Consider the following 15,050-nt stretch of genomic DNA (forward strand, 5'->3'; position numbering starts at 1 on the left):
CTGAGATCATGGCTTGAGCCAAAGGCAGAGGCTCAACCCACTGAGCCACCCAGGCGCCCGAGGTTTCTAGTTTTTAAAAATTTTTTTCTAAGGGTGGAAAACCAGAATGAATTTTTTAAAGAAGATTTTATTTATTTATTTGACAGAGAGAGCACATCTAAGTAGAGCAGCAGGCAGAGGGAGAGAGAGAGAGAAGCGGGCTCTCCACTGAGCAGGGAGCCCGACGTGGGGCTCGATCCCAGGACCCTGAAATCATGATCTGAGCCGAAGGCAGTTGCTTAACCAACTGAGCCACCCAGGCGCCCCCAGAAGGAATTTTTTTGTCAAATAATTGCCTGAGAAGAAATTTTAAGGTCATCTTCTTGGATCCTCCCCCAGAATAGAGCTCCATAGTTCCTTTTTCTTACCTTTGTATGATAGGGGACTCCCATAGCCTGTCTGTGCATGGCCATGCTGTTCCTATCCCTGTCAGGCCCAGCTCCTAGTACCTCCTTTACAATCTCAGATTGAAGTGGAAATTACAACCTCTTTGTTCTTGTAATTTCAAAGCAGATTTTCAGTATGATGCCCTAACTAATATGAAGGAGAAATCACAGGTTGGTACTTTATAATAAAATAGAATGCTCAGGTATGACTATAGAAGACATACTAAAGCCAGCAGACCCCATGCCATGTGGAGTTGCTGACACCCTGGCAGCTACAAATACAGACGCATAGGGGGTGTCATGCTATTAACTAAAACACTCAGCAGATATTGCCATCAGCAGTGGAATCCTCTGAAACAGAGAATAACTCTTGATGAAGTTCTGAAAAATGCAGTGCTTATTAAATATATGCAGAAATTATTTTGTTTTATACATAAACTGGGTTCTAGACTGTGGTACTTTTTAAAAAATATTTTATTTATTTATTTGACAGAAATCACAAGTATGCAGAGAGGCAGGCAGAGAGAGAGGGGGAAGCAGGCTCCCCGCCGAGCAGAGAGCCCGATGTGGAGCTCGATCCCAGGACCCTGAGATCATGACCTGAGCTGAAGGCAGAGGCTTAACCCACTGAGCCACCCAGGCGCCCCTAGGATGTGGTAATTTTAAGGGTATTTTTCACTTACAAGTCCAAGGAGACAATCAGAAGTTGTGAGGAGGATGGGATGATTTTTGGTTCTGTGAAACTATCTCCACATCCTAGGCTCCATGGCCTTTATCTACTGTATGTAGCCTTTGATCACTGCAACAGCCACAAATACTCCTACAGTTTTTTTCACATGTTCCTTAGGAAACCTCCCACTCTGGCCACGCACACAGGAGCACCGTCTGCCTAGGTTTTGTTGAATTTACTCTAAAGTAAAATCGTCTGTTTTCCAGTGTTTGTGGGCTACCTGTGCATCGTGCTGCTCATGCTGCTGCTGCTCATCTTTTGGATTGCACCAGCCCATGGGCCCACCAACATCATGGTCTACATCAGTATCTGCTCCTTGCTAGGGAGTTTCACCGTGCCTTCCACCAAGGGCATCGGGCTGGCGGCCCAAGACATCTTCCACAACAACCCATCCAGTCAGCGGGCCCTCTGCCTGTGCCTGGTGCTTCTGGCTGTGCTCGGTTGCAGCATCATCGTCCAGTTCAGGTACATCAACAAGGCGCTTGAGTGCTTCGACTCCTCTGTGTTTGGGGCCATCTACTACGTCGTGTTCACCACCCTTGTCCTGCTAGCCTCGGCCATCCTCTTTCGGGAATGGAGCAACGTGGGCCTGGTGGACTTCTTGGGTATGGCCTGTGGGTTCACCACTGTCTCTGTTGGGATTGTCCTTATACAGGTGTTCAAAGAGTTCAATTTCAACCTTGGGGAGATGAACAAATCTAATATGAAAACAGACTAGGATGCAACAGGGGTTTGGGTGGCTCAAGAAATAGGAAATGAATGTGGTTTCTGGCTCTCATTTGATGTGAAGTGGAAGAGACCCTAATCAATGGTATTAAAGTTGCTTGCATATTAATGGGTGGTCTGATGGACAGTGGGGAGCATCACTCAGCACCAGGGTGGGGGCCCAGCCCTTTGCAGTCTGAAGTTGCTAAATGGTTGCCTGGGTATCATCTCTCTCTGATGAGAGGAATCTTATGTTCATTGCCATTAACCTGGAAGCTTTCATGAATACTCTTTCCTTTTAAAATATTTTAACATTATTTAATAGAAAATAAAGATGGGCTCTTTCTGATTAGTCTTTGCAGGGAGCAGATATTCTTATTTAGAAGATTACTTTGGAAAGGGGAGAAATTGTTGTCTTGAAGTATGACTATACAGTAAATGTGTCTGTAGTTGTGTTATTTTACATTAAGCATGTATAACATTCAGGTACCTCATCCAAATGAGAAGTATATACATTTAATTTTTTTTAATCCTCTAATGAGCTGACTTTCCCACCCCCTACTCCAAGACATTTTAATTGAAAATAGAGAGAGAATACATGAACATGATACAGAGTTCCATTCACAGGATAACTTTCAATAGCTCAAATCAATTTCAGTGCCTTTATCACTTGAACTCTTCGCTTAATTTGATGATTACTATGTGTATGTTCTCTTAGATTAGAATAACTCTTTGATTATACTTTAATATTTCACTATTCAAAATATAAATATGTAAAGCATTTAGAAATAACAGTATATTCATTTGTTGGAAGAAAGTCAAGGCAAAAGACACATAAGAGCAAATTGATCCTTTTAGCATGTAGTTATTATCCAGTTAAAGACAATTGACTTAAATAGCATAAGATTTTATTTGCATTCAGCCTATGCACCTGGGACCCAGTATCACATATATCCATGTTCTCTTTCAGTGGCCATTCAGAAGAAATAAATTATTTAACTTGATAATAATGCTGTTAGATGAGAGAGTAACTGTTTAATAGCATATATATCAAGTTCCCTATAATACAGGAACAGATTAAAGGACACAGTGAAGCTCAGTCTAATTTCTGCAAATTGGAACACATATAGTAAGTTTTCAAAAGAATTTCTAGCAAAAATGAAAACAATTAACATATCCATCTCCCTATTGTTTGAGATGGCAGAGCACCCTACAGTTCACCCAACCTCTCATTAAGCTTCTGAAGTGCAAAATAGCCACTAACTATGCCAGTATTCAGGTCAAACAGATCATTCGTCTGTTTATAGTCACCTTGTATGTATATTAAATGGGAGCAAAGCACAAAGTGATGCAAATTATTTCATTAAGATATAATATACTTCATATGCAGTGTTTTATCTAAATAGGGAACTGTGTCAAGTTGGAAGATGGGATTGGGTAAGGTAGAGTTTTAGAACTAGAATATCAAATTTAATAATACCCAATTGAAGTTACTCACTAAGGGAAAAAAAAATATTTTTTTCAGGCAAAAAGAACATTTCTAAAGACCAAAGAAATTGTTCCCCAGAGTGTTGAACGAAAAAGCTAAATGAAATGATGATAGTTTAACATAAAGTGAAGAACACCTTTATGAATTAAAAGTACATCTGATGATTGTGGGTTGTCAGGGCTTAATGAACTAAGAGCAGCAACAAAATTGTTTTAAAATTTTTTACATCTTATATTCACTGATAGTTAATAATATTCAAAAGTCCCTCACTCTTTTTATCAGCTCTTGAAGGTTTTTTTATTACGTGGTATTTTTAGGAATGCAAGCCTTAATTTATTGAACTGAACTTTGGAAAATGTCATGTAGTTGTATCAGTATACTTTTAGGCATAAAAATAGTTTCCTAGATAAGGAGTTTGAGATATTAAAAGAATACATGTGATAACACAAGTATACTGAGAAAGTTCATGTGTCTTATGGAAATTATTTATTTTGTTATAATTTACAGGTGAAGATTAGTTTAAATTCATTTATTAGTGTTTCTCATTATATTTTAATTCACAGTTACACCATGGGTATTCAGAGGTGATATTTTCTGGATGATTACCCCTATGATTTTTTAGAGTATAACAAAATCTGAAAGTAGTAATAGCGGGTCTCTTCTTCAGGGTGACTTGTTCTGGAACAGTTAGACTCTCCTAGTTTTAGCAGACTATTTTGGTAGGATGCACAGCTTTCCTTCCAGTAAACAAAGTTCTTATGATTGTATTTCAAGTGTGTGACTCTAGCCTCAAATAATTGACATGACCAGCAGTTTAATAACCTAATTTTCAAGTTTGACATAGAGCATATAACTTGACTTGAAATTATTATTATTATTATTTTTACAAATTCACATTTTCATAATTTGTTTGGAATTGCAAAGAAAAAAGCCTCAAAGTGAGAGTTTTAGGGGAGGGCCTAGAATGGGAATGGGTCTCATTGGTCTCTCCAAAAGTAAATACATATGAAACATTTCCATTATTATACTATTCCTTGGGTTTTATCTCTGATAAAGTAAGAAAAAAATACCTACTGTCTATTTGTTTTCAAGCCTCCTCTAAAATCTTATGTTTCTGATCACATTTTGCAAATTTATTCTGGATAGATACTTAAATAAGCCATTTCTCTCCTCTACTATTCAGTCAGTGCTTTGTTTTCTTATCTGAATCTTTACATTTAAAAAGATTGCTTTCTTGTTTTGCTCATTCGGGGTTAGCACTGAGACCACCCTGGGCATTTTGCTGTTTGGGAGGACCATTCCATGTCTGTAGAGAAGGTTCATAAGAGGAAGGGCATTCTCTCCTTGCCACACATACCACAAGAATGTCACTATGATATTTTCATACTAGAATGTTAGTGAAATATACTTTCCTGCTTTTGGTTCAGCAATAAGAAATATTCTTTCAATTTCTACTTTTCAAGCCAATTAGTTATACTCAGTTTTATTTCCAGAAGTTCATTCCAGCTATAGTAGGTTGGGTTTTGTTCTTTTTTTGGGGGTTTCATGTCTGATGGAAGAGAACACTATTAACATGAGCAGTTACCCCTCCCCCTCCTCCTTCCTTGACAGCTCCTCTCTTTGTAAATACTGTGCTCACTTCTAGAAGCTAGTTCCTAGACATTTATAAAGCACTGAGATGCAGGATCTCCCAGGTATGGACAAACACTTTGGTCCATGGAGACCAAGATGTTGATGAGCTGCGTAGTTCTTGTTGGAAGATGATACCTCTCTTTTCCAAGCTGCTCAACTAATCTAGAAAAGGGGAGAAAGTGCTCCGATCGTTTACAGAGCCGTGCCCATTGCTCTTTTCTGATGCCTACTTGATCCTGATTTAGGCCTCTTGTACAGAGTAGGAAACCAGAGAGAGAAAAATGCTTTAGTTTAGGTCTGTTCACAACTGTCTGATTGGTTCCAGTGGTCTGAAGGAGTTGTCCTTCTCACTGTGTTTGAGACACCAAGGAAGTAGTTCACCCATCAAGCAGGATTAGATGGAATCTTGGTGTTCCGCCTTCTCAGGGACCAAAAATGTAACATTAACAACTTAGCATTGACCTTCTTCCCAAGGACATGTCCATGTTAGTTTTCATATGTTTTACTCATATTCATAGCTAGAGGTCTGTTAACTTGAGTTGGAAAGAGAAAAGATCTAGTTACACACCAGTCACACACCATGAAACGGTTTATCATATAAAATACCTCAATTTTCTGTATTCCTCATTTCCACCTCACAGTTGTACTGGTGATGAATTTTAAGGGTCTGTCCTTTAGCTTTGAGGTGATTTTTCACATCTGGCCAGATTCTTATACCTCCATCATATACTTGAAAAGATTAAGAATTAGAGGAATGAGAATGAGAATTTGGCCCGGTATCACTACCTGTTTATTTTCATATACATTTCTCACATTTCTCAATGCAACAAGAGAATTATATTTTAAGAAAATGTAACTTTATGTTACATCAAAAAATGTTGTCTAGTAAAAAATTGATACTCAGTAGAACAATGATCATGTAAATAAATCTATTTCAAATGTACCCAATGTGATAAGAAGCATAGTCTAGGGCCCAGAGCATGAGCCAGGGAGAAGGATTTATTTGTTCTTTTCTCTATTTTTCCTTGAATTGTGCAACTCTAGGTGAGTCACTTAACCTTTCTGTGCCTCAGTTTCTCTACCTCTAAAGGGGTGAGATGGTTCTCCAAATCACCTGTTTTAGAGCGCTCACACTTTCAGCGTGTGTTGATAACTTCAGACAAGAGTGTTCTGTGCAGGATTGCCCTGGAGTGATGCAGCGGAAGCTCAGCTTGCGCTGGGCATCCTGTTTGCTCAGGACTGTGTTACTGACTTGCAGCTTCAAGCACTGAGTAAGCAAAGGAAGTGCTGGGTGTAAAGTTTGCACGATTCCATGAAGCTTTAATTTTCCTTTTTTTGTTTTAAAAGGAAGGGTTTTTTATATTCTATTATAAATTACGGAAATTAAACAGGAACTTTAAAAAGCTGCACTGAAAGATCACATTCTGTTGGTGTGATGAGATTTTCTGACATTCTGCATAGGTTTATGTTCTGCAGGAGATTCAGTGACCTGTGAACCAGATCGATTCTTTTGTGTTAGATTTATAATGAATGATGCTGAACTTCCTGCTTCCAAGCAACTCAACCCTGACCATGAACTACCTGATACCAGGTAAATGTCAGGAGCTCCCAAACCACTAGTGCCAAAAGGTCACGTTGAAAAGTTCAGACTCTTTCTTTTATTTGTCAAAATATGATAATTTGACCCCCACTCCCATGTCAGTGTTTTTGCACTTTGGAATAATTTAAGAGTACTGTTTTTCAGTAGCATTCCTGAGTGTTTTTGCCTTTTTAAATGATAAACATTTCTTTCTTGTAAAATGGAATATAACCGTGAAGGAGATGACTAGATTAAAAAAAAAATGTAACATGTTGATTGATTGCATAAGTTTTTTTTCCTGTAAATGTATCAGGGGAGCTTCCAATTAGCATACATACACACATTTGTCAATAGCTAAGACTTGCTTATATTTTGCTTTATAGAAGTAGTCACAGCATGTTGTAATTGCCTTATGTAAATATGAAAGGCTATTTATTAAGTTTTCCAATAATATTTATTAATCTGTATGTGTTTTAAAATAAAATAACTTATTTCTAGCTGAACACTCGTTACTTTTTTTTTTTACCCACTACTTGAAATGTTCATGCAGTCTCAGGTTCCATATCATCCTAATAAATTCCTCAATTAAATGTTTCCCATTTTCTTTATAGAAACAAATAGCCCAGGTCCCCATCATGATATAGAAAATGTCTACCTGTGCATATCTTAGGGAGCAAATCCATGATATGTGAAGGAATTTATCATCTAGTGATTACCTTCTGATCAAATGAAATGATGGTATTAAAGAAAAGCAGCTATATTTTAACATGTTAATGCATTTTACATGTTTGGGAGTGTAGAACATGACATTTTATCATATTTTAAGCACGTGGAAAATTAGAGAATCATAACATATTTTAAAACTATAAGGGTCATCGGAAATCTTGTTCTTAATCTTTATTAGTGTCCTGTAAGTCACTTTATTAAGTGGAAAAATATTGGATGCCTGGGTGGCTCAGTCTCATTTCGGGTCAGGTCATGATCTCAGGGTCATGAGATCGAGTCTCCACTCTGGGTGTGGAACCTGCTTAATTCTCTCACTTCTTTTGCCCCCCCCCCCAATAAAAAAAGGAAAAAAGTTTTATTTGAACAAAAATATGTATTTTTGAGGCTCTGTCCAAAAGGATTTAATTACTCACACTTTTAAAAACAGATTTTATTTATGTATTTATTTTTAAAATATTTTATTTATTTATTTGAAAGAGAGAGAATAAGAGAGACAGCATGAGACAGGGGAGGGTTAGAGGGAGAAGCAGACTCCCTGCTGAGCAGGGAGCCCGATGTGGGACTTGATCTGAGGACTTCAGGATTATTATTAACCAACTGAGCCACCCAGGCACCCCATAAGATGGACTTTATTTTTACTTAATCTCTATGCCCAGTGTAGGGCTCCAACTTAAACCCCATGAACAAGAGTTGCATGCACCATCAGCTGAGCCAGACAGGCACCTCTAATTACTTATATTTTGATCAAAGTATAACTATATAGAAATTGGGAAAAACCATCAAATGTTTCTATGGATACCCCTTTCCACACAGGTTTTTGGGGTTGTGAAATGGATAAGTGCCAAATTCTACAAAGACCTGCCCTGGTTGGTTACTAGCACAGAACTGTTAGTTCTAGCTTCTAGCCAAGAACAGTAGTAGCTAGTAGCTCTGCACCTAGTTCTGAGGGTTATATAAAATCAGGCATGCTCCCTGCCCTCTAAAGAGCTTATGTTCTAGTTCCTCTGTTGCTAAATCATGTCCCTGTCTGATGACCCTGAGGCATGACATTTTTTTGCAACTTTGTTGTAATGGTAATCACACTGGTACACTGTATTTCCAACCCCATGTGGTAGTTTCATAAAGGTTTTTTATGTTGGAGAGCTGAGGCACAGTCAAGAAATAAGTAAAAAGATATTTTTTATCTGTATTAGCAGTTGAGAAGGGAAGGAGTAATTTCAGCTGAGAAAATTTGAAAGTTGGGATTGGAATTGCACCATGGCAAACAGGATAGCAGGGATGTCAGTCAAGTAACACAACAAATCCATATGAAATAACTGAGGTGAAGGGACAGAAGACGGAGAAGAATTCAAACCATAGTTACCTGTCTATAAAATGGAATCCTTTTATTTTTAATGATGATGTTTGGGGGATCTTAGTGTCCTCCTTACTCTAATTTGATATGCTTATTCACTGTATTGGTTTTCTATTGTTGCTCCAACAAATTACCACCAACTTTTTGGCTTAAAAGAACACAAATTTACTATTTTACAGCTCCAAAGGTCAAAAATCCAACACAAATTTAACTGGGCTAAAATCAAGGTGTGGGCAAGATTATATTCCTCCTGGAAGCTCTTAGTGAGAATCTGTTCTCTGCCTTTTTCAGTAGAGGCCTTGCACATTCTTTGGTCCATTCTCCTTTCTCCATCTTCAAAGCCAGCAATGTTGTACCTCTCTGACCCTTCTTCCATTCATATCTCATTCTCTGACTCTGACACTTCTGCCTCCTTCTTACAAAGACCCTTGTGATTATTTTGGACCGACTTAGACATCAAGGATTATCTCCCCATCTTGAGACCCTTAATTTAATGACGCCTGCAAAGTTCCTTTTGCCTGTAAGGTATCAGTCACATGTTCTGAAGGTTAGGACTGTGGACATCTTTAGGAGGTAGGGCATAATTCTGCCTACCATATCCACTCACCATTTTGTTAAATGAGGCAATTATTAAAAGCCAATCCCTGGCTTTTAATGAACATCCTAGTACTCGACCTAAATTTACTTCAAGTTATTACTGTCTTTTTCATAGAAATTTCCTCTCTCCTCCCAACAAATGTTTTGGAAAATGCCCTACTACATTTCCAAGTCATCTGTGGTCTTGAGTAAACTTAATAATATTAATTGGAAAACATTTATATAATACTAAACTTTTAAAATACAAGAGATACAAGAGGGGAAGTGGGTGGTGGGGGAGGAGATGGGTTAAATAGGTGATGGGGATTAAGGAGGGCCCTTATTGTGATGAGCACATAGTGATGTGTAGAAGTATTGAATCACTATTTGTACATCTGAAACTAATATTACGCTGTATGTTAATTAACTGGAAGTTGAATAAAAACTTTAAAAAAATAAATTAAATACATACATACATACATACATACGTAAAATGCCACTATCTACTTTGGAAGGACAAAAGGCAAATTTAGTGATAGGGAGTTGAGCTAAAGAAAAAATAATAATCTATTCTGCTGTTATGCTCCTGGCTGGCCTCTGTGGTAACAAAACCAAAACATAGAAGAGCAACTAAAGAACAATTTATATGAGAAACTATTTGATTTACATGATTTTTAAAAACACTTTATTAAAGAAGTCTTGCTTATACTTCTATAACAGATTTTCACAGTTTTATTGAGGTGTAATCAATATACTCTAAACTGCACATATGTAAAATATACATTTGTTAGGTTTTAGTACATGTTGTATGATATTATAGGATGAAAGCATCACCATGAGTCAAACTCCATCACCTCAAATCCATCACCTCAAAGTTTCTTTTTGCCCCATTGTAATCCTTCTGCTCTTACTGTCTCCTTTACTCCCAACCATCTACTTTCTGTTGCTACATATTACCTTCCATTTCCTAGAATTTTATAGAAGCATATAATTGTTTATTATATACTTTCGGCCTGGCTTCTTTCACTTACCAAAATTATTTTGAGAATTAGCCATGTTATAGCATGTATCGACAGTTCATTCCTTTTATTGTTCAGTGGTATTCTATTATATGGATATACCACATTTGCTTTGTTATTGGACATTTGAGTTGTTTCCATTTTTTTTAGACATTACAAATAAAGCTGCTATTGAATGTTCATTTACAAGTCTTTTAATGGATATATGCTTTCATTTCTCTCGGGTAAATAGGAATAGAAAAGCTGGGTTATATGGTTGATATATGTTTAACTTTTAAAGGAACTGCCAAACTGTTTTCCAAGGGCACTGTTTTATAATCCCAACAGCAGTATATGTAAAGGAAATGGATTTTTAAAAATGTAAAAATATTTATGGTCAATGCTTGAACACTATGTAAGTTGTGTAATATCGTGTGCTGGAGAAGTGGTCTGGACATTTAAGGAGCGTACATAATGTTAGCAGGTATATTATATACACTTATAAAAACAATGTACTGTGTAATGTGACTCTTAAGTGTCAAGTGGGAGGTCCTAATAAATGTGAGAGGAGACTGTGAGCTACAACAAAGAAAGCTGATTAGATGAGACAGGGCTTTGCCGGGATGATTAGAATACTGGCAGAAAAGACCCGCAAGCAAATTCCTTAGGTTAACATAATTTGTAAGCATTTTCTTTTTTTCAAGAGTCTATCTATTTGAGGGGCGCCTGAGTGGCTCAGTGGGTTAAAGCCTCTGCCTTCAGCTCAGGTCATTATCCTGGGGTCCTGGGATTGAGCCCCGCATCAGGCTCTCTGCTCAGCAGAGAGCCTGCTTCCCTTCCTCTCTCCTTGCCTGCCTCTCTGCCTACTTGTGATCTCTGTCTGTCAAATAAATAAATAAATAAATCTTTTTTTTTTTTTTAAAAAAGGGTCTATCTATTTGAGAGAGGGAGGGAGAAGCAGGCTGCCTGCTGAGCAGAGAGCCTGACAAAGGACTCCTTCCCAGAACCCCATCATGACCCAAGCCAAAGGCAGACGCTTAACCAACTGAGCCACCAAGATGCCCAGTTTCTAAGCATTCTTGTTCATACAAACTAACCACTACTTTCATTGCAATCATCTGCCTCTTACATGTATCTGATGGCGCTTGTTAATTATTGCTGCATACCATCTCTATCAAAACTGGTGGCTTAGAACAACAATCATTTAGTCTTTTTCATATGTCTGTGGATCAACAGTGCACATTTGTGGACCTCAACCAATCAAATCAGTCTGTTGTTGGATCAATCTCTGGTGTCTAGACATAGTATGCTTCATCTGGGTATCTTTGCAAGTAGGCTATTCTATGTAGTCTCCTCCAGCAAAATAGTCCAGGTTTCTTAGCATAATTTAGCTGGGAACCACCACATTTTCTTGGCCAAAACCAATCCCAAGGCCAAGGCAGAATCAGGATGGGGTGGAACTGCAAAGTAACTCTGCAAGATGTGTGGACACATGGATGGGTAGAGAAATGTAGCCATTTTTCATCAATTTACTATAGCATCAGAGACCAACATGCCAACCATCTTTCAATATTTAATGTAATTCCTTATTTGACTATGTAATCTAGCTAGAATTTGGCTGAGACCAAAGAATTAAGCAAAAAAAGTCCTCTGAGCCAGTTCGAAATGCAAGGTTGGCTGGTTACCAAGCTCACAGATTAAAAGCTTTTAAATTAGTAACTGCAATAAGTAAGTAAGTAAGTAAGTAGGTGCACGGTCACCTATAATGAAACTGGAGGTTGGTGCCTACTCTAATTAGTCTGAAAAGCAAACTATATTTGTTATTTTCTGGTTCAACAAGCATTCACTTAAAAATATTCCCACCTAATATGATTTACATTTCTAGTGTTTTTGTATCTACTCAGAAACTGGAACAGCATACCCAAAGGACCTTGGCACCTATAACTGAGATATTATTAACAGGTCTCACTCCTGATCTGGATTGTTATTCGCCCCCACATATCCTCCCCTTTCCCCACCCGCCTTCTTAAAAATGAGTCCTCTTTGTCCATTTTATTACTTAAAAAAAAAAAAAAAAGATTTATCTACTTCTTTTTAGAGAGAGAGCAAGCCAGCTGCAGGAGTGGCAGAAGGAGAGGGAGAGAATTCTCAAGCAGACTCCCTGCTGAGTGCAAAGTCCAAGGCCGGGATGGATCCCGGGACCCTGAGATCATGACCTGATAGAAAAAGAGTTGGAGGCTCAACCGACTGAGCCACCCAGGCACCCCTCTCCCTGCCATATTAGAGAAAACCAGGGTTTTCTGGTTTTCTGTCAGTTGGGCTTCAGACTCTTATTTCAGCTCAGGTCATGATCTCAGGATCCTGAAACCGAGCCCCAGGACCGGCTTAGTGCATGAGATTTTCTCTTTCCCTACCCTTCTGCCTGCCTGGCATGCGTAGGCGCTCTGTCTCTAAAATAAATCTTTAGAGAAAACCGTGATGGTGGGTCCTAGCGAAGTTTTCCAATGGAGAAGCCAAGGCGGGATAGCCTAACAGTGTTTCCTATGCATCTCATGAAAAATACATCTCTGCTCCGTGTCTCCAGACGCGCTTTCACCAAACCACGTAACTCGCCCCAAGAACGCATCTTTCTGGGTTTCGGTTAGTTAAGAAAGCGCCCTACACTGAGTCCCGCCACTCCGCTTTCCCGACCCACTCCCAGCCTCCTGGCCCAGCTCTAGTCCACCGCTTGCCCCTTTCGGATCACCTTTTCTCTAGGGGATCGCTAGGGACACTGCTTAAAATGCAGCTTCCCATGCTAAATGCGCCTGGGAATTCGCATTTTAAGGAAGCGGCCGTTACTCTGATTTTGATCACCTGGCCGGCGAACTACTTTGCAAAATACTGCCTCCAATTCTCCTCCCTTGTCCCGCCCTCCACCCTCCTCTTTTTGCTCCCCGCTATACAGGGCCAGCCAAAGAAACCGGAAATCTACGGGAAGGAGCCCCGGGGGCGGGCCTTGCTGCGTTGCACTGCGCGTGCGCGCGCTGTCTCTTGCGTCACTCGGCCGCGCCCAGGCTCTCCGCGACAGCCCTTGGTCCTGACCGCGGCGAGGGTCGCAGGTCGTCCGGGGCAGGCTCTCCTCGTCGCTCCCCCATGGAGGAGGCGGCGCTCACGGCTGCAGCACCGGATGCTCTCACCTCCTTCTGTACGGCGACGAAGGCGCTGGCCGCGCGAGCTCAAGAGGCGGCGGCCCGTGCGGCCTGTGTGGGCGTGTAAGCGGAGGTGACCAGGGCCAAATAGTGGAGGGGAAGCCGCATGGCCGACCTCCGGCTGGGGTGAGGTGGCCACTCTTTCTTTCTTTCTTTTTCTTTCTTTTCTTTTCTTTTCTTTTCTTTTCTTTCTTTCTTTCAGGCGAGCGCGAAGGGGCTAACTGGGCGACTCTGCCGGTCTTGGGTTGGTAGGGGCCCTTCAGGGGCGCTTTTCTCTGCCCTGGGGACACGTGCGTTCAGAAATGGAAGGGCTTTTTCTCATCCTGCATCGAGTAATCCCGCCGTGAATTGGATTGCTATTAAATCCCTTGGAAGCCCGACTTGGCCGTGTCGGGCGCGTGTTCATTAAGCTCATTCAAATAGTTCCGTTTTGTTGTGGTGAGTTTTGGATTGTTTCAGCTACTGCGGAGATAATTAACTGAGAACTGAGCAAGCCTTAGGACTCGGCCGTAACGTTTTGAACATGACTGTTTTAATTTCCTAACTTTTATAAAGTCACTTAATCCTGTCTTCCTCTCCCTACAACTGTACAAAACTTTATTAGTTTTGTATTTGTGTCTGTTTAGTTTCTTCACTAGGTTTTTCAGTTCGTTTAATACAGGATTATATTTTAGTTGTATTTCTAGAAATCCTCTAAATGCCATATGCCTAACTAGTAATAAAGGTAATATTAAAAGTAATAAAAGGACATATGAAAGACTAGAGATCTTTGTTTCATTGGAGTAAGTTATCTGTTGAAGCAGTGTGTTGTCCTTGGATGAGTAGGTTTCACGTTGGTAAGTAAAACGAGTATGCAGGCTAGTAGCCAAAATTTTATAAGTATTTAGTAACTATGTAGTCCTTTTGCCTACTCCTGTATTTTCTTCTTTCCAGGCCGGAGCTACTCTGTCAGGGTTTAAAACTTTAAATGAGAATAAAGAGTATTATTTACAAGGAAATGAAAGTGAATAAGTCATCTCTGACTGCTTCCAGACTTTTTTTCTTAAGAGACCATATTAAAGTTACATGTAAGTTAAAATTTTAATTTATAACTAATGTTGCTAAATTAGGGTTGGAGATTTAGGTTCTGTAGTATTTATAAGTACTGCTTTTAAAAATAAGGAGCTAAATAAGAGATTGGAAAAAATTAAAGTAGTGGAAACCAAACAGAAGTAAAGATTAAGAGCTCTTAAAGTTTTCCTTCAGTGTGGGCTGCCCATATAGAAATAGAGTCCAGGACATTTAGGTTCTGTTTCAGGCTGTCTAACTTTCTCTGTGTTCCTCTGCATGTGATTTAACCCCTTGGAAGTTTTGTTTCTTTAGTTGTAAGGTGGGGATAATGATACCTTCTTCTCATTGTGTGTATTAGAAATTATGTGATTCAGTAACCTGGAACAGTGCTTCACAGGTGTGTGCAGTAAGTGGTAGCTATTACTATTAGAAATATTAAAAGAATTACACTTGTTTTTAGGATATTTGTTTTATATAAAAATACCCTGTAGTGGTATCCTACTTAGCCTTGTTCACTCAGTGTCAGCCACAGTGGCCTTTCTTTTTCTAGAAAACTGCATACCAGTTCATACCTCTCTGCCTTTGCATTTTTTTC

At 39.3% G+C, this 15,050-nt stretch overlaps 1 protein-coding gene across 2 annotated transcripts in view; it reads left to right on the forward strand.

Moving 5' to 3' along the window:
* The window catches only part of NIPA1 (NIPA magnesium transporter 1), a gene marked incomplete at its 3' end in the record, with an annotated part of 93,026 nt that overhangs the window by 67,588 nt on the left and 10,388 nt on the right, over nt 1-15,050 (forward strand). Inside the window, exon 5 of one of the 2 annotated variants that reach the window (XM_080809540.1) lies at nt 1,362-1,620. In XM_080809540.1, the coding sequence (XP_080665666.1) occupies nt 1,362-1,620 (259 nt within the window). Of the gene's footprint in view, nt 1-1,361; nt 1,997-15,050 lie in introns of those variants that run through there. The other variant, XM_080809539.1, reaches the window with a different exon arrangement.

The sequence above is a fragment of the Martes martes genome, assembly GCF_963455335.1.
Source record: "Martes martes genome assembly, chromosome: 7".
Taxonomy (NCBI): Eukaryota; Metazoa; Chordata; class Mammalia; order Carnivora; family Mustelidae; genus Martes; species Martes martes.